This window comes from Protomyctophum bolini, assembly GCF_963924005.1.
Source record: "Protomyctophum bolini genome assembly, chromosome: 4".
NCBI lineage: Eukaryota > Metazoa > Chordata > Actinopteri > Myctophiformes > Myctophidae > Protomyctophum > Protomyctophum bolini.
Genome location: NC_137865.1, coordinates 36,947,369 through 36,972,104, shown reverse-complemented (window position 1 = coordinate 36,972,104; position 24,736 = coordinate 36,947,369). Strand labels below are relative to the sequence as shown.

The 24,736-nt window shown below is 41.5% G+C and overlaps 2 protein-coding genes across 2 annotated transcripts; one reads left to right on the top strand and one right to left on the bottom strand.

The window, feature by feature from the left end:
- Positions 1–819: 819 nt before the first annotated feature.
- adat1 (adenosine deaminase tRNA specific 1) lies at positions 820–10,678 on the top strand. Its single transcript, XM_080761528.1, has 9 exons — positions 820–1,041; positions 1,778–1,846; positions 2,717–2,771; positions 3,604–3,734; positions 4,607–5,282; positions 5,820–5,965; positions 7,249–7,348; positions 7,920–8,006; positions 10,392–10,678. Exons 1-9 carry the CDS (start codon positions 900–902, stop codon positions 10,522–10,524), a joined length of 1,539 nt encoding a protein of 512 aa, XP_080617654.1. The 5' UTR covers positions 820–899; the 3' UTR covers positions 10,525–10,678.
- A 4,684-nt stretch (positions 10,679–15,362) lies between these two features.
- On the bottom strand, positions 15,363–24,726 carry LOC308314031 (gamma-aminobutyric acid receptor-associated protein-like 2). The gene is made up of 4 exons (XM_080761409.1): positions 24,514–24,726; positions 23,408–23,463; positions 20,645–20,817; positions 15,363–17,759 (listed from the first exon to the last, which is right to left on the bottom strand). Exons 1-4 carry the CDS (start codon positions 24,545–24,547, stop codon positions 17,645–17,647), a joined length of 378 nt encoding a protein of 125 aa, XP_080617535.1. The 5' UTR covers positions 24,548–24,726; the 3' UTR covers positions 15,363–17,644.
- Between the last annotated feature and the right edge of the window lie 10 nt (positions 24,727–24,736).

The window sequence follows — 24,736 nt, the reverse complement described above, 5'->3', positions numbered from 1 at the left end:
TCCCAAAATATCGTCTAAGATTAGATGGTTGGATTGACCTGATAGGTGTTCCATCTCATCAATCCCTGACAATTGATGATTGTGATGATTGATTGATGATTGAAGACAAACAAAAATGATTTACTTATTTAACAGACCTGTGTATGATAATACATCCAAATTATGTGTATTGGTGCATATAAATGGTGATATTAAGCCATAATGTGTGTGTGTGTGTGTGTGTGTGTGTGTGTGTGTGTGTGTGTGTGTGTGTGTGTGTGTGTGGCCTCTGTAAAATCTGAATCCCCCCCACCACCCCCCCCTTTTCCCCTCACTGTATATGTATCTTTTCCCTTTTTGCTTCCTATATGATGAATTCCTGTTCTGTTTTTTAACTACATAGAAGTGTCTATTTGTATGTCTCTAAATGTTTTGATGAATTGAACAATGTGGACCCTGTTGTAAACAAGTGTAATGCTTAATTGGGTCGTCCACTCACAGTTAACAGTCTTTGTATTGAGTTTGTGCTTGAAATGTACAACTGTACAAACTGTTAATAAATATTTCAATCAATCAATCAATGTGTGTGTGTATATAATCACTATATATATATATATATATATATATATATATATATATATATATATATATATATATTAGAAACGAAGGACTTTTATTGTGATAGTTGAATCTAAACCCCTCGTCCATGACCCGGAAGTAGTAGTAATAAACATCTTCTCGTGTTTGAACGAGAAGTGTTTGAACTTATACTCTAAGATTTGAACAAGGAACAGTGTTACAATACAATGCGTACTTCTTCGACTTTATTACTTCGTTATTATTACAGATATTGTTTACAGTACGAAATGCCAAACCCATTGGTTGAGCTGTGAAAGTGGTCCACCCTGCTGTTTACCAGTATGTGGAGCGCTGATGAAGTCGCCCAGCTGTGCTACGAGCGCTTCAACGATCTTCCCAAGAGAGGCAAGCCTGAGCCGGGGAGAGAGTGGACCCTGCTGGCCGCTGTGGTGAAGCTCACCCGCTGCTGGGACACTGACAAAGGTTGGTTTAACTTTTCAGTGGTGGAAAAAGTACTCAATGGTTCATTACTAACTACTTAAGTATCATTACTGCAATGTAGAAATACTTTGTTACAAGTAAAAGTGAGAAATTATATTTTTTACTTGAGTAAAAGTACAAAAGTATTGGTATCCCACTAAACTACCAAAAGTAGAAAGTAGTTATTGTGCAGAAATGTCTTCAAAAAAAGTTTCCAAATGTATATACATTTTTTTGTTAGATACTATAGGCTATTTTTAAATGGCCAAAATGTATATAGGGCTGAAGTGTTTGATTGATTAAAAAAAGTATTTATTGATTCACAGTTAGGGTACAGTTCAAAAGAAAGTATAGGTCAATACAAAAACTGCTACTGCGAGGAAATATCCAGGAAAAGCACTATTATTCAGGCTACAGTTACTTACCATACTAAGACTTGTTTACACCAGCGTCCTCCATTTTCAATCCATCATTTTTTTTCCCAGTACAATATTTGCCTCTTGTAGTGGAGTAGATAACTTGTAGTGGAGTTGAAAAACTAAATAACTGAACATTTGAAATAGTAAGTAAGTAAAAATTAATTCTCATATTTAAATACAGTACTTGAGTAAATGTACTTAGTTACTTTACACCACTGCTTAATGCTTTTGAATATGGTGTGACAAGTTTATTTTACATTGACATACATTACGTTTATTTTACATTTACATACATTACGTTTATTTCCCCCCCTCAACAGTTGAAAAGGAGGTTGTGTCCTTAGGAACAGGGACCAAATGTATTGGACGCGCAGCCATGAGCTCCAAAGGTCTGTTTGGTTTTGTGTCGTATGATAATAAGCCATTATTATAGATCTTGGTTTAAGATTAAAATGTTAATAAATGTATAATGTGTTTAAAATATATTATACAATACATGTAATCTATAGCAGCATGGATATGGATGGATCGCATGGTTATGAATAGCATGGATATATATGCAACAAGGATGCATAGGATCAGGAACGAGTACATCAGAGGGACGGCGCATGTCAGATGTTTTGGTGATAAAGCCAGAGAGGCCAGACTGAGATGGTTTGGACACGTACAGAGGAGGGATATCGGTAGAAAAATGTTGAGGTTAGAACTGCCAGGCAGGAGGCCTTGAGGAAGACTATGGATGTGAAAGTGAAAGACGACATGAAGTCAGTTGGTGTGAGAGAAGAGATGATTCGCTGTGGCGACCCCTGAAGGGAAAAGCCGAAAGGAAAAGAAGAAGATATGCTCATTGGATAATAAAATTAAGTTGTTTTATTTACACTCTCCCTTTCTTTTATTGTGCACAATTGTGCGTATTAGTTTAACCCATTTAGACCTGAAGCCGTTTTCTGAAAAACCTATGTTTCTTTCTATATCAGTGGTTCTCAAACTATTTCATGTCAAGGACCCCAAAAAATATATGTAATTGGCTGCCGACCCCCATCTGAAAATATGTTGTTCCAGGGACCCCCCAGAAGCAAAGATTTGAGTTAAAAACGTTCGCTCTGAAAGAATATATATTTAAAGATTTGCACCACATTTTCACGATTTTTCAAACATAGCAGATCTACAGGCTCGTAGTGCGGCACCAAAATAAGGGGGTGCTGAATGGGACTATTTTACCCAAGGTCATTGTCAACTTTCCTCTCCTGTCCTTTTAGGTGACGTGCTTAATGACAGCCACGCCGAGGTCATAGCCAGAAGGGGCTGTGTCAGGTTAGTGACAAATAGTTTTGATTTTGTCGACCAAAACTGACAAAACATGTTCGACTACCTTTTTTCACTGAGGAAAATTAAATGAAAACTAAGCTATGATGACTAAAATGTATAGAGAACAAATAAAAACTAGACTAAAATGTCATTTATGTTTGGTTGCATGCTGAAAGTAGCCGATCTACAAGCTCACAATGCGTCCCAACCAAGTGTAAAATCTGCCATTACGACTGCCATTTAGTAGATTTTAGACTAGACTAACATTAAACCATTTAAGATGACTAAAATGTGACTGAAACTACTGTACATAAAAATCTATTCAAAAGAGTATGACTAAAACTAAAATCATCACTAGTGACAAACACATTGTGTCAGTAATTGACTGTGAGTTGGGTGTGACTACAAAAGTGTCTTGCCAACCGTTTCTGGATCAGGGCCGACTCGAAAATGTGGAAAGTGTTTGCGGCCCACCCATATGACTAGCCGCAATTTGCAACACTAGATTTATTTTTAAAATAATGTTGAATCTTAGAGTTGCAACACCAGCCCACTGATAGCCCATACAGCCAAACCGAAAAGTCCTATCTGATTTTATTATATTAGACGACGTTAAACTCACCAACATTGCAGCTGTACAAAAAGTTTGAATTATCCTCTTTCTATCTGCAAAATGTTTGTTTCATAAAAATCCACCGTATGTTATGTTATGAGCTTCTTTTTCTGTCAAGAACTTTGATACCCAGGGCCTTTTACTTAAAAACAGAGTATTTCTACATTGCAGTATTGATACTTTGACTCGTAGTAAAACATGTGAGTACTTTTTCCACCACCACAGGTACCTGATGGAGCAGCTACGCAGGGCGGTGTGTGGTCAGGGAAACTCCATCTTCTGTCAGGCTGAGCAGCCGAGGAAATGGAAGCTTCCACACGGAGTCTCATTCCTCTTCTTCACCAGTCACACTCCCTGTAAGTCCTGTGTGTGTGTGTGTGTTTGTGTGTGTGCGTGCGTCCACGCGCAGTTTTACAGCAGTATAGAGCGTCGCAGTTCCGCCCCCGATGAGCGTCCCAGAAGAGAATTTTTCCCATAGACGTTTCAGAAAATATTTATTTAAAGACCTTTAAGCCTCAGAAAAAGCCAACTCGGCTCCTGACAAATCATGACACTAAACACAATTTCTTTCTTCAATCTTCTTTCTAATTATTTGTTCGGCCCAAAGAAATCTGCTTATTGTCATGATTTCTCAGGAGCCGAGTTGGCTTTGTCCGAGGCTTAAAGGTCTTTAAATAAATCGTTTTTTAAAGGTTTATGGGTAAAAATGAATGGGAAAATAGATACATCTAATATGTGTTGTGGATAAATTGAGTGGCAAGTCCTTCCACACGCCAAATGGCACGCCCAGAGTAGTTCTGGAGCAGCGGATTGTGTGTCCCTGGTTTTTCCCTAAGGGACTGATTGAGGGTAGCTACTGGGACGTAAGACAGGACTTGATCACCCCGGCTGGGTCGCCCGAGTGAGGGGTATGATGTTGGAAGACCCGAAACCCTGATGACCTTGGGATACATCACTGAGGATATGTCCCAGTTGCATCCTAGCAATGTTTTTTAGTTCTCAGTCATTTGATTTTATTATAAACGTCCAATGTTTCTTTGGCTTGCATAATAATTAGTATGACCAAGGTGATGGTTTTTACCTGCTGGTAGAAGTTAATGTTTGTGATGGGAAGTCAATGTTTCCCAGCACTGGAGACCAGTGCAGTGAACATGTGTTGCTGTAGAGCGAATATGGTTTTCCCCCATTTAATAACCAACACGCCAAATCATCTTATATGTATTATCAGGTGGCGACGCCTCCATCATCCCTTTGACTGACAGCCAATCCCAACCCTGCCCTCCAGTCATCTCACGGGAGGCCCCTAAAAGCAGTGGCGAAGTGACAGACGCCGGCGAGGGAGGGTCCCTGAAGCGAAAAGCCGAGGAGGAGCTGACCGACGGGAGGAGCACTAAGCTTCGCTGTCCGGAGGAGAGGCAGTCCGAAGGAACGGACCCGGAGAGCAGAGGAGATGCGACACAGACAGAGGTTTCTGGTACAGACACAGCGAAGCAAAGTTGCGTTACAGTATCGCCCGCAAACAACGTCTCACAAACGTCAACGGAACATTCGGAGGGTAACATCGGGCCACGCACGGACCTGAACAAGCCTGATCATACCGCGGAGAGTTCACAAACCCTGCCGGACATCTGCAGAACGGGGGCTAAGTGTGTCCCGGGTGGCCCAACAGACCCTCTCCTACCGGGTGCGGGGTACCACAGTGCCGGGGTTCTTCGGGTGAAGCCGGGACGCGGGGAGCCCACTCTGTCCCTGTCCTGCAGTGACAAAATGGCTCGCTGGGGCGTGCTGGGTTTCCAGGGTGCGTTGCTCTCCCACTACCTGCAAGAGGGACTCTATTTCAGTGCCGTCGTGGTTGGAAAGTGTCCCTACAGCCGTGAAGTCATGCAAAGAGCCATCGTCAACAGGTGGGCTTCTCTATGAGGTTTTTCCGATGGCTATGTGAGAATCCGGTGCAATGCACAATCTATTGTGATTTCTATGAATGCAAAACACACCCTCTCTGCAAATATAGATATAGTTTGATAGTTGTGTGATGTTAAACCAGAGCTCGCGACAGAGAGACAGAGAGAGAGAGAGAGAGACAGAGAGAGAGAGAGAGAGAGAGAGAGAGAGAGATACAGGCAGGGAGAGAGGATGGAGGTAGAGAGGATGGAGGTAGAGAGCCTGGCGACGCTCGGGGAGAGAGAGGAGAGCCTATTTCATCCATGCTGGGTACCGAAACCTGAATACACTGATTGACATTGTCATTGTATCTCCATATTTATACTGTTTTGGGGATTTCTTTGGAACAAAATATTTTGAGATGGAGATTCGGCAACCAAATACATATAACATATAACACCACTGTTTGCTATATAGGATTTTAGAAGACATTTGTAGAATCGGGTCCTTATATAAATGGGTTAAATGAGGCTCAGCTGTCTACTGTGCATGTTGTGCAGGTGCTCCCATGTGTCAGACCTCCCGGCTGGGTTCTCAGTGCGTCCTGTGGAGGTGTTTCAGTCCAGCCTGGAGTTCCCCTGCAGCCAGGCCCAGACTGAGCTCTCGCACCGGGCAGGGCAGGGCCGGATCTCCCCCTGTGGAGCAGGTAGAGTGCTGGACTCTCCCCTCATCAAAATTGTACTCTGGGGCAGGGGTAGTTTTGACGATGGAGAGGGCCACTACATTTCCACACTCACTCCAGAGGGCCACTACATTTCCACACTCACTCCAGAGGGCCACTACATTTCCACACTCACTCCAGAGGGCCACTACATTTCCACACTCACTCCAGAGGGCCACTACATTTCCACACTCAACTCCAGAGGGCCACTATATTTCCACACTCACTCCAGAGGGCAACTATTATTTCCACACTCACTCCAGAGGGCCACTATATTTCCACATTCACTCCAGAGGGCCACTATATTTCCACACTCACTCCAGAGGGCCATATTTACTGTCGTAGGAAAAATAGCCGATCTACCAGCTCTAAACGTGTCGCAGTGCAATGCGTTTTAAGCTTGTATTTTTGCTATAATTTTATTTGCATTGAAATCCTGAATAACTGTAATTTTTATTTAATTTCAAATGCATTTAGTTATAGTTATGTTATCTTTATGAACTAAATACAAATACATTGGTCATAAAAAAAGACAATTACATTTTAACACTAGTAATTAGCTGAAATCAATAATATATCAATGTTCGGCTACTAACCTGCGGGCTGCATTAAGTGATGGTGGGGGCCGCCAGTTGCCAATGCATGCTCTGGGGCACATGGTGGTGCAGTCGGTAGCGCTTTCGTTGGAAGGTCCCGGGTTCCATTCCCGACGCTGTGTGCGTGCTCTCTCCTCCACGTCATCAGCACAGCACCCATATCCTAGGTGGGGTTGGCGAAAGGGCCAAGGGTTTGCATGTTCTCCCCGTATCCCCTAGGTTAGGTACCCTCATAAAAAAACTTCTCTATATTGCCTCCCCCTTGTCAGCCGGGGCACCTCACCTGATGGAGGGAAAAGGAACTGGTTGGAATAACGCGTTCCTTCCACGTGCTACATCCTACCAGGGGAACTCCCCCCTGTCAGGTGATAAGAAGCGGCCTGCTCACTCTTCAAGCATTGAAGGAAGTATCAGCTCAGTTCGGGGCTCTCCTCAGGTTGGCAGAGGGAGAGTAGCGTCCAGGCACCGGGTGAAAAATGGGTTACAAAATCGTGGGATCTAAATTTAGAACACTGTTGCTGTTCCCTTTGAACACAGTGTTAAATGTTTTTAACTTCAAACACTCAGGTGTAATGTTTTAGGTATAATAATAGAAAAGATAATTATAACTGGTTTGAAAAGTTTATGATATGCTATACATCTGCCAGTATAGTAAAGACTTTTCTGTTCTAGCGATCAGCTGGTGTAATGTACCTGATCAACCACTCGATGTCACTGCCAATGGCTACAAGCACGGTGCCACCAAGAAGAGCCTTGGTACAGCTAAAGCAAGGTAAGGACAACATGCAGTGATTGTTTTGATATATATTTCACATATATTAAAAACATGATAGACTCTATAGACCTTCACAGCTCATCTTGCTTTTCATGACATTGCACACAACCACCACACAACAAATAAAAGGCATCATTCAATTTCAGCATGTTGAGCATATTGAGTACCTTTTCTGAGTATCTGTCCTTGGTAGCCACTGCTTTTGCATGCGATGTGACAGACAAGACAGTGCACTTTTCATTTCACTGTATTCCTCATACAAAGATGCCATTGCCTGGCCCCGTTATCAATTATCAATTCATGAATTAATCGATAATTGACATACCTAACCGCTACATTTACACAAAGGGAAAATGTACAAGAATAAAACCACTTGAGGTCTATTTCAAATGGAGTGGAAATATTGTCTTTACTACAATTTATATTTTTTGACAATAAAACAGACGTTCACTTGTAGTTTTAATATTTGACCAGGAGTATCTATACTTTGACTCAAGTGTTTGTGTGTGTGTGTGTGTGTGTGTGTGTGTGTGTGTGTGTGTGGGTGTGTGTGTGTGTGTGCGCGTAGGTCTCTTCTCTGTAAGGTGGAGTTGTTCCACACCTTCCTGTCTCTAGTGGCTGCCACGGACCCATCTCTTGTACCCGACTCTCTCAGGTAATGACGCTGGAAAACGGAGCTCATTACGAACTCGATAAGAAATGTATCGCGACCCGGCGGGTATCAATGAGCCTTTTGGGCTTGTCCAGTCTGTTATCGAGCATAGCGGCCACGCTGGCACAAACATGTGGGTCTAAAAGATACCTGCCAACCAGCTGCCTGGGAAAATGATGCTTCAATATTATTTTCCAAAAGTGAAAAGGTCACTTCGCCTTCTGTCTGGTAGAAAAGTACTGTATTTGAAGGCCCTAGTAAAAGGTCTTGCAAGTGATATTTTTTGGATAAATAAATATGCATTTTCTGTTATAAAGAGCTAAAGAGACATGGAGATGTTATAGTAGTTAAAGTACTAATAATATAAGTAGTACTAAAGTACTAATATATAATAATAACTAAAAATAATTCATAATATAGAGCCATGTAATACAACACATTAATGAATAGGAGTAAAGTCGAGTCAAACATTTCGCACCATTCTCGTTTAACAACCTGATCCAGAGATACCGGTACTTGTCTACATTTGTAGACACTTTTTACGCCCAGTAATTTGCGTTATTGCATCATACCAGAATATCCCGTTTATGAGTTATGAGTTATGTATTGCGAACAATTGAATTAGGACATTATGATGATGATTCTCGGCTCCTCCTGGCATTCCCTGGCAAAAGACATCAGATATCATGTGCATGCTTGTATGTTTACACGTGCCTGTGCTGGTTTTCACAGGCACGTCTGTTTGTGCACTGCTTACATTGTGTGTCTCTGTGCACATTCATGGAGTCACCTTCTCACACTACTATTATGCGTGTGCGTGCGTGTCTGCGTGTGTGGCGGTTTGCGTTGATGGCTGAGGATCCTCTCCTGTGGGAGAACAGTAGTACCTCTGTGTGTCAGCTTTGCTGAAGATAACCTGATCCTGGCTCAGCCCTGTCTCATAAATGGAACCCCACAATACACACACACACACACACACACACACACACACACAGTGGTGGAAAAAATACTCACATGTTTTACTCAAGTAAAATTATCAATGTAGAGATACTTTGTTACAGGCAAAAGTCCGGAATTCAACATTGATTTGAGTAAAAGTACAAAAGTATTGGCATCAATACTTTTGTACAAAATGTACTAAGCAGAAGCTTACCCCACGATTTTGCAACCCAGTTTTCAAATAAATCAAATAAATGTAGTGGAGTAAAAGTACAATGTTTGGATCCGAGATGTAGTGGAGTAGAAGTAAAAGTATTGACAAAATTGTACGGTACTTATAAGTAAATGTACTTTCCACCACTACACACACACACACACACACACACACACACGTCACACACACACTACAATAGCGTTTTTCTCAAGGTGAGCCAGCTCAATTGTCCCACGTCTATTTAAAATAAACAGAATGGCTTGGTTTTGTACTCTGTGTAATCCAAGTGTTCATTCATTGTTGTCTGCAGTTGTTTGTCAACCAATCAGAGCTCCTCCTTCTCACGCACAGTTGCATTCCAAAATACTTATTTTAGCACAGTCAAATCCTCAGTCGTAAGTTCTCGTAACCAGTGTTGATTCCGTCGACCACGTTCAGCAATGCGTATTTTCAGCATGCAACCAAGTATAAAATCAGGCATTACGACACCATCGAGGCCTGCCAAAATGCATTTTAGTCGACTAAATCAGGTGTAGATTTAGTCGACTAAAATCATATCTTTTTAATTCAACTAAAACTGGCATAAGAACACCACGGGGTCCCCCAGGAGGAAGTCACTAATGTTGCTCTGGAGAGGGAAGTCTGGAGGTCTGGTGGAGCTGTTGCGACCCGACTACGGATAAGCAGTTGAAGATAGATGGATAAAACTAGACTATCACTAAAACTCTTCAGATAAAATATGACAAAAACTAAATAGAACATTTCTGTTGTGAGCTTCTAGAGCTTGTTCTATTTTCAAATAGGCAAAATCTAGTATACTCCTACAATCTACTCCAGTTATTATATAAAAGTACACTATTTGGATCCGAGATGTAGTGGAGTAGAAGTAAAAGTATTTGAAATACTCAAGTAAAGTTCAGTGCTTTTCACCACTGTGAAAGAGCCGGTGTTGTCTTCTAGTAGTGGTACTAGTGCATTATTTAGTCACAGTCTTCTGAATTCAGACAGAGGTGCTGATGTTGCAGATTTCCAGGCCTCTCTCTCGCTCGTGTTTATTCTTTCAGAGCCACGCATACCTGAAATAACCAATACTCAACAACAATACTCTTGTTTGCTGCCACAAATGTGTGTGTGTGTGTGTGTGTGTGTGTGTGTGTGTGTGTGTGTGTGTGTGTGTGTGTGTGTGTGTGTGTGTGTGTGTGTGTGTGTGTGCGTGTGTTTGTGTGCGCGTATAGGGGGAAGGAGCTGCAGACTTGTTGGGATTATAAGCAGGCGTCCCACCTTTACCAAGCAGCCTGGATGCAGCTCCTTACCCAGGCGTTCCCTCTGTGGCCGCGCGGTGACCGGAGTCTCCTGCAGTTCCAATGACTCCAGGGTGTGGTGGGAAACACCACTCGACTAAAGCAAACGGTGGCGCACCTCGACTAAAGCAAGCGGTGGCGCACCGATGAAGTCTATACGAACATGGGGTGGGCGATATCGTAATGAATATCGTCGAGATGACACAATGTCTCCACGATATGCCTTTTCAGAAATATCGTATATATACCGTGATATAATACAGTGAATGCACATACTATGATTTGCAGTTCCATACCTTCATTCATACTTCTGTAGAACGACGGTTTCGTTTGCCAAAATAATAGGTATTTTTGTCTAAATGGCCTGTTACTACTTCTTTTAGTTTTTGTTCTCTTTTTTGTACCTCTTAGGCGGTTGTACTGTTAATGGAAGCCACAACTACAGTACCCTGACAAACAGAAAACACATTTAGCTCGTCCATTGTGGAGACATTTGAAATCCCTACTACTATTTTTTAACAACTAATGAGACAAAAGACATAGTACTAGTCTACAACAAATTGTGTTCGATGGGAAAATTAATTGTAAGAACTATGCAGTGATTTTGAAGAAAGGGAACTTGGGAAAAGACATTCTGAGGATCCCCAGTGTAGTCATGCTGTTTAAAGAGGTTGCTGACCGTTGGTCAGTGTCCTCAGATGACATGGTGTTTTCCCTGCCGTTCCTAACCTGTTGTGACCACAGACCCCCCTGCTCTTCACTGAACATAAACACAGCTGGACATGTGCTCAATATGGAGCTCCATTCATCGTTTGCACATTTATCTTGTCACACAGTCGGCATAATATTAGATTTCGTCTCTCTCTCAAGTTAAAACCCTGTTGTTCCCCCTTTTTCCCCCATGTTTCTTTTCCCTTTTTACCTCCTTTATGATGAATTCCTGCTCTGTTCTTTGACTATATATCTAATTTAACATTTGTGGAGTTGGTCACCTGACCAAAAGCGGTTGACAGAAACTGGTCGACATGTTCTGTTGCCCCAACACGGGCAGAAACAAGGCCTTTTAACCAGGCTACTTGCACACACTACAACTCGCTTACAATTCGCAAACCTGGCAACACTGCCCTGTGTTCATGCTGTTGTCAGAGGCCCGCCCCCGGCTCACACGTCACTACTCTCACCGTCTCTCCGCTCGCAATCGGCAGCCATCTTGCTTTTTACTTCGATGCGCGAGTGGACATTTAATGCAAATACATTAATTATAGCTCCAGCAAGCAAACACAAACACCTCAACTCCATCTCATTGTGAATAAGAATTCCGAGGGGAAAAATAATTTTTGGAACGCCACTTTCACCCAGTATGAAGCTAAATGTGGAAGCCGTGTGTGTCACACCAAAACTGGTGACCCAGAGATTCCTGTACCGATTCTCGGGCATCTGGCCTGAGGCACTGCCTGCGAGTTGGCTCTGCGGGCGCTTTTTCCAACTCTCACTGATTTATCCAGCTCACACGTCAATCACAGTCACCAGCTCTCAGCCTGCACACACACGCACGTCTGTCTTGCGCACACGCGCACACACACATACACACACACACACACACACACACACACACACACATGCAGGCTATTGCTTTTTATTTATATGGGCGAGTGGCAATTTAATGCAAATAAATTAATTATAGGTCCAGCAAGCAAATCATGATGGTCTGTAGGTCACAATTACATTCCGATTTTAGTTGTTGTGTTTTGTATGACATTTTGGCCAGTAGTTTTATATCTATCTCAGCTTTTGCCTGATAGCACACATGCTAACAGTGCTGACCACAACGTTAGCAGCATTTGATGACAGGTTGCCATAGCAACATACAGTGTGCGCAGACCTAACGTGAGCTTCTGGGACAGAAACTTGCGTTTTCATGACAGCAGCAGCTGCTGCAACCTCTGATAGCTACTGTGATAAAGATGCTAAAGCAACACAAAAACACATCCACACGCAAACCAAAACAAACCAGGGTTGCCACATATCGTGGATGTGAGAGTGAAACAAGCAACCAGGTCTATAAAAATGTTAATAGGCCAGTTCAAAGTAGGTAAATCAGAAATGGTCCGGAAATTAGTCTTAAAATAATCAATTATAGTGTTGACTGTCAAACTTTGTTGTCTAATGTTGTTTCAGAGCAGTGGAACTCAAACATTTCCATGTCAAGGACTACCAATAGATAAACAAGTCCAAAGTAGCTTATAATGATCAGACTTGGCAACACTGTCTCTAGGTTGAACGTTCTACTTTACAAGCTCACACATATGAAATATGTTTTTTTTAATCTTCAAACTGAGACATATTTTATGATAATACTGTTAGCAGTCATCATACTCCAAGAGCATACAAATGGAACCAAATGGACCCTGATTTTCCCAGAGAGCAAATGGTATCAAATGGGGGTCTGTGGCCTAATGCATTTCAAACTGGGGGTTCTTGGTATTATATTCTCTGCATATCTTATCAACTTGGGGTGAATATTTCACCACAATACTTTACTGAATATTTCACAAGAATATAACACAAGAGTCAAATGTACGGTCAAATGTAATCACAATATAGGCTACAGATGTAAATATTTATGACACAGTAAAATGTCGAAAATTAGTGCTATCCCCCCCCCCCCCCCCCCACACACACACACACACACACACACACACACACACACACGACAGGCAAGGCTGTTGTTTGCATCGTTAGCAGGCAGCAGCTACCTTGGCACTGCTCTCTGTGACTGTAGTTGTTTCACCATGTTTGCGTATTTATGAGAAATAAAAAACACTTTCTGTTATTATTAATACTTTATAACCCATCCGTTACTACATATGTGCAGGGCACACTACTGAGAATTTCCTTCTTCCCATATTGCGCTGCAATGTAACTAGGATTCGCCGGCCGAAGGCCGGCGAAATTCTAGTAGAAGACAAGTGTCTATTTGTACCTCTCTAAATGTTTTGATGAATTGAACAAGGTGGACCCTCTTGTAAACAAGTGTAATGCTTATTTGGGTCGTCCACTCACAGTTAACAGTCTTTGTATTGACTATCTCTCTCTCTCTCTCTCTCATTAGCAGGCAACAGTGCAGCAGTATCTCTCTCTCTCTGTTTCTGGCACAACAGCGCCACTTTTGCCCCTACTGGTACTCATAGTCACATAGTCACATAAGTTAACACGGACATTGCTGTTCCTTGGAGTGGTTGAACCACTCAAAAAGATCCTGTGTTCCTATGGATCCAATGTAGTAATTATTTATTCATGAAAGCTCTTGTTAATACTTTTCTTTGGTTCACTGTGGCATGACAAAGTACGTAAGGCATTCAATTACGAAAAAACATCAAAAGTCGGAATGTGGAGATACAAGGTTTTTGCCGACAGCAACTATTTACTGTAGTTGTATGATGATGATCATATTCCCCATAACATGGGTGGGACATCACAAACATAATGTCATACTGTAGTTGTATGATGATGATCATGGGTGGGACATCACAAACGTAATATTAACGGGTGCAAAAATGGCACAGACATGACATTTCTGTCCAAAACCAGACCGCTTCCGAGTCTGGCAGCATGGAAATCATAATGTGAAGACGGGCTGAACATCTCGTATTACTTGTAGACAGGAAACGGCATTGTGCAATTTTGTAGGACCAGCAGATTGTCCTTTAAAACAATGGCCCGTGTATGCCATGCTAATAAATAAAGATGTATTTGATATTTATCTTATATCAATGTTGAGCAGCATGGTGTTAGTGATTAAGACCGTGGTGGCCTACATCGTCTATTCAATCCCATTGTAATGGCTCCCCCTCCTACTTCTTTCTTATAGGAACAATATAAAAGCTTCTTTATGTTTTTTGTTGCTTTCAGTTTCTACATACAAATCTATAAGCTTTCGGTTTAAGATGAGTCTTTTATTATTTTACAATGTGTCCATCTGACACCTTAAAAGAACGTTGGCACGTAACGGTTTCAGTTTCTTGTCTTGAAAGCAGGTAAAGGATATTAGAAGCTAAAGTCTGATGAGGAAGGGAGTGCCATCATTAATAAGAATGCCTAACGGAGAAAAAGTGATAACATCTTGAACAATGGCCTCTCTGTTGGTCTCTCTGGTATGTGATGCTGCTCTTTCTCCTTTCACTGGGTCAAGCTATTGACGTGCCCACACAGCCCAGAGGCCTTTCTCTTTTTGCTTTCTTAATGAAAATGTGCATCACTGACATAAATTTAATAAAACATTCTGTGCTCAGTAGATTATCTGGTGCTGTGTGTGTTCTAACTGGGTTCTGGTTGTGTGGGAATACATTTCTGAATGTGGAAGGGACTGGAAAATAGTTCTGGTCATTCTATGGTACTGTGTTATTTATGTGAAGTTTTCATTAGATATTGACAGTGGTGTAAAGTTGTGTGAACTAAGTACAAAGTACTGGTTCACCAGAATCCCCACTTTTGAGTTTGGCCAGCCCATCACTTTAATTTGTTTGGTTAGGATTTTAATCGTCTGTTTTTTGGTTGTCTTCTCCTACTCTCCTGTGATGTGTATTACTCTTATTGTTTGCAAGAATAGAACCCAATTCACATTTAGGTGAATTTACAATACAATTCAGTGCATTTTGAGACCTGACTTTGTCCTGTCATTTTGTTAAGGCCATTGGTGTTCAAGCCAGGGTGAGTGGCGGCCCGTGACACGTGGAAAAAGTTCTCACATTTCCTATCAATACTTCAATGTAGAAATACAATCTACATTGAAGTATTGATAGGAAATGTGAGAACTTTTTCCACCACTGGATATCTCCTTCCAATTGTGAATGTCCATTTGATATAAAATACTTTAGATGTGGGCAACAAAGCAACAACTTTGAATGCTTTTACATGAGTTTTTATTGGTCAGGTCATCCAGCTACCTTTCCTTTGGAAATATCTAAAATGGTTTAATCATTCATTTTCTTAAGTAAACATGTAACAACACTGAGGAAATAAAACAGTATATAATGCATTCAATCAATATATTACACAAATCATAATACTATCAGTTGTCATTCCCAGTTTTATGGCGCAAAAGATAATCAAACAAGGCCGTTCTAGGCGCCAACTTGTCAATCTCTCTAAACAGAGGGCAATATAATGGTCTGAATGTCCATTCTGCATTTATGTGGTCAAACTTAAGCCTTGTAAAATTCCTGGGTAAGACTAAACCTGAAGTGTTGCTCATTAGAAATGAGCAGGTACAGACAGTAGGTAGATGGTGGCCTCGAGGGACAGTGTACTGTTTATACATTTAGACCCGCTTTGTTTCCATCTATGGCTCGCCCCATCAATGCAGTCTTTTATTGTCATTAAAATCTTAGTGAAACTATTAGCACAGGCATAAGCATCTTAATTACATTGAGGCTGCAAACCTTAGTCGGGCGTAGGCTAGTATACCATAATAGTACAATGCCATCAAATAAAACCTTGTCCAAGTGTTCTGCTGACGGCTTCAGTTCCATGTGAATGAAATAGTATTGGATGTGCTCCCATACTGTGACAAGCTACATCACTGCTCAACGCGACACGCTGCAGTAGCTGGTTAACACTAGGGCTGCAACTATCAATTATCTTCTTACGTCAGGGCTCCACTGGGCGCGTCTGCGTCGCGTCAGCGTCACCGTCACCGTCACCGTCACAGAATGTTCCCTTTTTAATCAATGAAGGGTGGCTCCACTGCCCGCGTTGTGCGTGCGTGCCGCGTGCGTGCGTCACCATTAAAATTGAACCGGTTCGTTTTTTGACGCACGCGTCGGAGACGCAACACGCCCAAACGCGCCCAGTGGAGCCCTGGCGTTAGCGATTACTCTATCAAACTTTTTTGATTCATCGGAAAATCGAGAAGCGCATTTATTTATTATTTATATATATATATATATATACCAACGCGAAGAAATTTGAATACATTTCTTACTATACACAAAATCGATTACTTTGATTAACCACTTAAGCCCTATTTTATACTCTATCGTACAACAGAGTCATGCAACAACAATGAAAATAGCAGAGCTCATAACAAATCGCATCGCAATGCATTGTGAGCTTGAAGATCGTCGGTTTTCTCAATTTTAGAAAATCGGTTTGATTCAAATCGATATGTATATATTTTTTAATAATCTATTAAATCAATTAGTTAGATTAACTGTTGCACCCCTTGTTAATGCCACCAGTTAATCACTGCCTTGAGAGCAGGAGCGAGCTGTCTTGCTTCACATGCGCTTTTTTTTTAAATGGTGCCTAAGGAATCAAATATACAGACAAAAATGTAAATACATAATGACATGATAGAAATGCATCCATAACATGAGCAATGATTTCATGAGGTTTCTTGCACACATTTGGTGAGATAAAAATCAAGCTTGGCTGACGGAAATCTAGTATGATTGAAAGGAGAAATGTGTAACTATTGGCGCGTGTTGTGTATCTGTATGCGTCTGTGTGGATTTGAGCCCAACAAAACTTGTATTTGTTTCTTTTTGGTTGTTTTGCTTTTTTTGGTCCAACGCTGCTCTTGATAGTTGGAAGAGAAAATTGATGACAGTCACCTAATCTGTCAAATTTCTGTGATGATTGCAGCGTGAGAAATTGATCTTCCTAAAGTAATTTGTACTTTGTGTTACGACCGTTGCTTGCCAAAAATCTGTTATTTTTGCTGAACGACACAGTCGTGCGATGAAGCATAATGAAGGCGTAATTGTTCTTCTAACCGGCCAAAAGGCTGAAGTCGATTTAACGTCTAAAAATCTGTGGCCTTTGATAACTATTTATGGTTTGAAGCTAAACTTAAAACCATAAAGAACAGCCTTCTGTAGACTCACATAGAATTGTATACGGTAACATGTTTACTTAGAACCCCCCCCCCCCCCCCCAGTTGTCTAGATAAAATGTGGATATCAAAATATTATCTATGAGTGATTGTGCTGAAATTTATTTATGTTGGTAAATTATTGGTGTAATACATGCTTAACATACCTTTGAACGGCCAATATTGCCTGATATTGGTCCACCAATATACTATATGTTGGGCCCTGTGTGTGTGTGTGTGTGTGTGTGTGTGTGTGTGAGAGAGTGAGAGAGAGAGAGAGAGAAAGACAGATAGAGAGGCATACAGTATGGCATTACTCCAGAGTTGTGTAAAAGGCATGGAGACCAAAGGTGTTCTCTCCACTGTAGGCCACGTACAGGAAGCCATCCTCATCCTTCTCCTTGTCATACAGCTGGCCCATTGTGAGACTGCAACGGATTAGAAAGCAGATGGTCAGAGATCATGTGTCTGTGTTCAAAGGCTCTTTGGTGACCCCACCTTTAGAATTTGACAGATATGTAACATAAACATTCAATTTTTATTTTATTTTTTTAAAGATATTTTTGCTGCTTACGCCTTTTATTGGTTTTTTGAAGGGACAGACAGTAGGCTGACAGGAAACGGGAGAGAGATGGGGGAAGACATGCAGTAAAGGCCGTGTCGGGCTCGGGAGTCACGGCACACTGCGACTGGATTACCAGTCGGGTGCCCAGACGGTTACGCCACCGCCTGGGCAACATAAACATTCATAATGAAACTGTCACTTTGGCAATTATGTAAAGCTTTTAGCTGATGTTCTCTTATGCAAAGTGTGAGTGAGTGCAACAGAAATGAAATAGCTAAATTGTAACACTGCTGTAGTACCCCATATGTGTGCAATGTAGATGTTTTGGTGTGACTATTGTTGTGGCAGACCCCTGAAAAGCATATGATACAAGGCTATGAAAGTACTTTATTGTCAGTTCAGTGAGTTCACACTGAAATTTGTCTTGTGACACAGCAGCCAAGTATGCAGAACACATATACACACATTTGACATAACGAAGAACAAGACAATTTACATACATAAAGACATGAAGACATGAGCAATATCCACCGCTTAGATTACCCTGTGGCTACTACAACTCCTGATTAAGCCTCAAGTTCGACTGGTGGACAAAGGACCTCTTTAGTCTGACCTTATTGTATGCTGGTACACCATATCTCCTTCCTGAAGGTAGCAACCTCATATTCGCCTGTGTGTAGGACTTGTGTGTCCATGAGAAAGTTCGATGGGAAAGTTCGTTCTCATGTGTGAGTGTCTAAGTGTGTTCCCGTGTTATCTTCCGGAATGAAGGCCATGTCACCTGCCTCTCGTGTTGCCTCACGAGTCCTGCGGTCTAATGGCGGGTTCTACGGAAACGTCCATCTTCCGATGTATCTCCCCGACTGCCCTGCCCAGCTCGACCATCATGGCAGGCAGCTTAGGGGTTCCGCTCAGCGCTGCCACCTTTCCAATTGTTCGGTACACAAGACCAATGCTCAGCCCGTTCAGCAGAAATCCCCAAATAGATACAGATATTCTATATCTTCCACAGAGAGAATCGCCATGCACATTACTCACGTTACCATGCCTATGCTCGGACGCAAGCGAGATTCACACACCTGCGGCCCCTAACATGGCCCCTGGGGTTCACACGTGGCCCCTGGTGTGACTATTTTCACAGCAGACTCCTGAACAGTGTTTGTGCCAATGGTCGGTGCAGAGTAGTGCAACGGTGCACCTGTGGCACCCAGTGGTCCCTGATGTGGCCCCTGGGGCCAAATGTCTTTGGAATTCTGCGTTCCCAAGATATTAATAACCATAGCATGATCCATCATCCGCTCCCTGACATGTACACACACGTACACACACACACACACACACACACACACACACACACACACACACACACACACACACACACACACACACACACAATGAAGATACCAGATGAAGATACCAGAGTAGGGAGATACATGAGTCGTGATAAGATAAGACATTCGGGAACTGAACAGTTAAAAGGAAGCGGTAGCCACAGTATATTGCCTTTCCGCCCCTATTCACACTCCTCCAATGATTTGTAGGGTGTATCTCCTGTCTATAGGTCTGTCTATAGGTGGATCCTCCATCAAGACAATGACTGTCCAATAGCTATTGACACCTGATCGGATGGTTATGAGACAAGTATAAGGCTAATAGGCTATATATACCTCTGTAAGTGGTATACAATATGGGTGAATCGTGTTTTATAGTCTATAGTTTTCACAAGTAAATCTTTTCCACAAAAAGTATAGTTTGTTTTCTATGCATTGTTTACGGTGCATCACATAGGCACAGTTGTAAAGCATGTGGGAATTTTTTATCATTGTCAATGTGGGAGATGGGAGTGGCTTCATCCTGTTTCACAGGGAGATTGATTTCACAGTTTAACAATTCCTGTGTCCTGTTCTTTAGTTAGTGAGATGAAGGGACAAAGAGTACGCCCTTACACGTGTAATGGAAAGGGAGTTTACTGTAGCCTCTAAGTATTAATAGGATACCAGTAAAAAAACGAATGGGTTTTATGTAGTCTATAATAAAAACAAACATGACCGTTAGTAGAGTTTGTGTGTTTTGGTGTTTTCATGTTTGGAATCGACAGTACTGAAAATTAATTCACAGGCATGAAAAGATCCTTTACCAGTACTGCTCAAACGTTTTGTTTAGACGATGGTGACCTTGTTTATGTAGCATAAACGTTTTGTCTTAGATAATTATATGGTACCTACTACCTAGTTGAAGTGATATTGATGAAAAACAATTGCACATTTATAAAGCACAAAAGCCACAATTCCTGTCCATTATTTTGAGGCAGTTTTGAGCAACAATGTCTTTTCATAAATGTTTTGTTCCTGAGAAACTTTGGTTCCTTAAAGCTCACATTATAACATGTGATCTTCCCTATGCCACTTAACAAAATATGGCATGAATGAATGTTTTCTGTGGAGATAAACAGCTATATCTTGCGCCACGCCTAAACTTATTTGCCATTTTTTAAACATCAACAACATTTTAAAATAGTTCAAATAGCTGATCTACAAGCTCACAACATGTCGATGTAGATTGGCTAGTTGGACTATTTGTAAATGTTTTAAAATAGTAAAACATGGCAAATGAGTTTGCGCAAGATAGGGCCATAGACTTGGATATCACTTCTAAGCACATTTTGTAAATGGCAATTACAGGGAACAGGTGATTGAACTCCCTTGGAACCCATTTAAAATAAATGGTGTTCCTTCCCATGCATCTCACCTGGACTGGGGGACTGTTTTGTCCACAAAGAGGAAGATGGCTTTCTCCGAGGGCAGCTGAATGCGTTTTCTGATGATCCACATGAACTGGGCCACTGTGATATCAGAGGGCACCAAGTACTTCCTCTTGTCAATGTCCACTATCTGTGAGCCAGACACCTTCTCCACTATCACCTGGCACAGGAATATACAAATGTGAACATGCAGCAGTACATGCAAGGGCGCACACAAAATCACAGAGGCAACCAAAATAAACTAGAAATGTGCAGTTTACCCACGACCTGCAAACTTTGGAAACCAGTCATAGCCAATCAGAACAGAATATGGAAAATCTGATCATCTTTCACATGACAAATCAGCAGATAATGTCTGCTGGTTTGACAATTTTTTTTTTAGACAAAATGTGTAGTAGTATTATCATAATAGTACTACACATTTTGTCTTTTTGAATCAAAATAATTATGTGACCACATGATGTGGACCGTGTGAATTTTATAGAAATAGTAGCAGAAACTGCATTTTGCTACTAATCTTAAATATCTTAAAAATGAACGGGCCTGTTACAGCTGCACCAAGAGGCCAATTGGAAAGATTTTGAGTGGAGGTTCTTCCTTGGCCTATACTGGGAGTATGCATGCAAGGTTTCACACTGATTGGAGATGATGTGCTCACAGTCACAGATAAGAGATAAGATAGACGCACACATATTGATGGATGTACAGAGGTGGAAACAGGAGAGTCAATAGCCAGTAGAAATTGGCATGTCGCATGGCCTCAAAGTCGGCTATTCCTCCCAGAGTATTCCTCAGGTCCACGTACACCACTCGCATCGGTGCAACCACACTTGCAATTTCCCAAGGTTTCACCTTTCTAGCATATCAATTAGTTTCATTATAGTGGAAAGTGTATTACTGTATTCTATGACATGCTTTTTCAAGGTTCAAGGTTGTGTTTTATTGCTACAGTACATCCTTTGTACAGGTTCACAAGTCAGTGTGGGTTTAGTTTATTAATGGATATTATGCAGGCCAACATCAATGACAATAGAGATACAAAATCAGCTTTGCTCATACTTATTTCCTTCACCCAAGGTAAACTATTTAACCACACAATGGGTTGTAAGTAACAGCCCTCATCTGTGTCAGTGGTCTCAGTGTCCCATTCTTTCCAGTTGTGTTCCCATTAAACAAACAGGTGCAGAAGGAAGGCCTCGGGACAGGGATGAAGTTAACAGGACATTATTATCAACACAAAAGAGCCCGGTACACAATACAAAGAGGCCTTTCTTAAGTGCAAGCGTTTTAGCACCTACTGTTGTCCACGTGTTGGATGCGTCTCTTTTATTAGGGCCGATTCATACTCATATTTTACCACTGTTTCGGCGCTGTAGTGCCGAAATTATTTCGGCTAGTCAGAAATTTTCAGTAGCACCGAAGAGACGACTTTAGGACGGTACCCGCCCCCCCCCCCGAACCTCAAATGACGTCACATTGTAGGCTCTACAGAGCCGAACCGACTTTTATTCGGCTCTAAAATAGGAGTATGAATCGGCCCTAACTCAGAGGTGCCAATCTAGTCCTCGACTACCATAAGCTCCTACAACTGAGTCAACAATCTTTGTCGCATAGCTGACTATTTCTTTTTACCAGGGTGATCGGAGCATGAAACACTGTCAAAATCAGAATATCAGAAAATCAGGGGTTCTCAACCTGGGGGTTGCGATCCTTCGGGGGGCGTCAAATTATTGTGGGGGATCCCCAGATTATTAAAAAGAAGAATAAAAACGGAAAATGGAAATTAGAGTTCACATAGTACACATAGTACATGCATAAACTTTCTATAATGATTATATCTGGTTTCAGTATTTATGATGTATTTTCTCTATTATTAAGGTTATTGTAGCGGCCAATTTGTATAGGGGGTGGGGAGGGGAGCAGGGCGGGGGTCATGAGACATGGCCAAAGAATTTCCAGGGGTCCCCAGCCAAAAAATTTGAGAACCCCTGTTCTATAACATGACTTGGTATTTTCATAAACTCACTGTAATGGAAATTCAATGTATATTCCTGTATAATTATTGATTTATTGTATATTCCGTATTCATCTTATTTGAGTATTACTTTAATATCGTATGTCTGACACACAAAATTAATTAAATTCCCATTAACAATGAAGCAATACTCTATTGCTTCATTGTTGCCATTCCCCAAAGGCCTTCCTGTGTGAAGTGAGGGGTGCTCTTATCCTCTAATAGAGCATAAGAGTGCCCCTCACTTCACATTCACACAGGTGTGATTTTTCATATTCCATTCTGAATTGGCTATGGCTACTTTTCAAAGTTTGCGGTATTCCACACAGTTTGTCTGGACTGCCTTTAGAAATGAGTGGAAGGGGTGTAGCTTTAATGTTTAAAGTGATTCAGTTCCAGGGACAATGTGTGTGTGTGACACTGATAAACCAAAAAATCATCTTTTAACCAGGTCTGTGGATGCATTTTTATGAGAGTTTTGCTCTGTTTAATAGTGTATATCTTTTGATATGTTACCCATACACTACTAGAAAACCCCAACATCCATATTACACTGAAATCCTCCCCATAGGTCACAACAGACAAGGCCATAATACCCACTAAACTTCTGAAGTAAAATGGGTAACCGTCTTTTCATAATACTTTTGTTCATGATACCTTCCTTTTCCTCCCACCCACCCACCTTCACTCCTCATTCACTCCATCATTGCATCATCCCCACTACCCCCTTACTCACTGGTACTCTGTCAGGGTATTTGTTGCGTATTTTGGCTGACTCCACACATCTGTGTTCTGTGGGAGAGACAGGGAACAAACAGGAAGTCAGAGATTAATCGGATGAGCAAGGACTCTTGGGACTGACTGGAGTCTCTCAGCTGCCTGAGGTGTTAAATGCAAATAAATAAGCCAAGCATAAGACACAGTAGTGATTTCTTTACAGGATCAAACACTGCATAAAAGGTAGACACGCCAACATCTTCCTGAAACGGGGATAGAACCACATGAATCATACCAGGATAACAACAAACGCAAATTAACTTTACACGCAATTCACCAACAGTAGATCTGGTATCTGTCATGCTTGTGAGATACTTGTCTGATTCTAAACTAAAGGCTAGATTGTTGGATGAAAAACTATTGAATTTGATCAGTGCTCTTTTTAGATGATCAGCAATATAGTACATGTTGCATTGATGAATTTATCTCCCCATCTATATAAGCAAGATCAGATTCATTGTAGCCAGACTGATTAAAGGCCTTTGGGGCATGGCATAAGGTGTGGTAAAACCATTAATGTTCAAGATGCCCTCTCGTTACCCTATACAAGGCCTACTTTAGGTAATATCTCTGCACTGCAGAGACTATAGAATTAACAGTCAAGTTTGAAAAAAGAAGAAGAAGAAAAGATAGCTAGATCTTAGTTTAAATCACCAGGCCTATATTAAGAACCACATTTTCTATTTTAGCTTAGTAGGCTATAGCAAGGCAACCATGCATGATAACACTTCACGAGGCAGCACGCAAACTTATTAAATCATATCTGTCAGGGGCCAAAGTTGCACTACAACGACCTCCCATTATCTGAGGGGAGATACATTTGTAATAAGTTACAGGGAGGGAGAGCATCACATCATATAGCGTTTTATGCAAGCCATGTAGCCATACTGAATGGATAACAGGTTGTGCCTGTCTGTAGAAGACTCGGATAATTGGCATGCAATTCTGCACCTCAAGTCAAGGATGACATTGCAAACTCGAAACAGGAAGTAAAGGAAACTATAGACTGATGCGCCATCATGACAGTATCATCGGCACGTTTCATAACAATCAAAATCCCTTTACCGAGGGAATGATCCTCCTTAAACATCCATTTCATTTTTGCTGGATCCCTCACACCGAGGCGTGATGCTACACAGTCAGAATGTAAAGCAGAGTATTACAGTCAAAAGCGGACACTGTCGGTGAAATTAAGCGGCGATCCAGAATAAGAGAAGATCAAAACAAAACGTCAACAATTCCTATCATCAACCAGAAGCTTCGAGCGTCCTGTCTGTCTTCTAGCAGT

Coding starts and splice junctions, on each gene's coding strand:
- LOC308314031 (XM_080761409.1), bottom strand. CDS start 24,547: ATGAAATGGATGTTTAAGGAGGATCATTCCCTCG. Junction 20,818..23,407: donor AATACCCTGACAGAGTACCA/GTGAGTAAGGGG, acceptor TTCCTGTGCCAG/GTGATAGTGGAGAAGGTGTC. Junction 17,760..20,644: donor AAAACAGTCCCCCAGTCCAG/GTGAGATGCATG, acceptor AATCCGTTGCAG/TCTCACAATGGGCCAGCTGT.
- adat1 (XM_080761528.1), top strand. CDS start 900: ATGTGGAGCGCTGATGAAGTCGCCCAGCTGTGCTACGAGCGCTTCAAC. Junction 1,042..1,777: donor CTGCTGGGACACTGACAAAG/GTTGGTTTAACT, acceptor CCCCCTCAACAG/TTGAAAAGGAGGTTGTGTCC. Junction 1,847..2,716: donor CGCAGCCATGAGCTCCAAAG/GTCTGTTTGGTT, acceptor CTGTCCTTTTAG/GTGACGTGCTTAATGACAGC.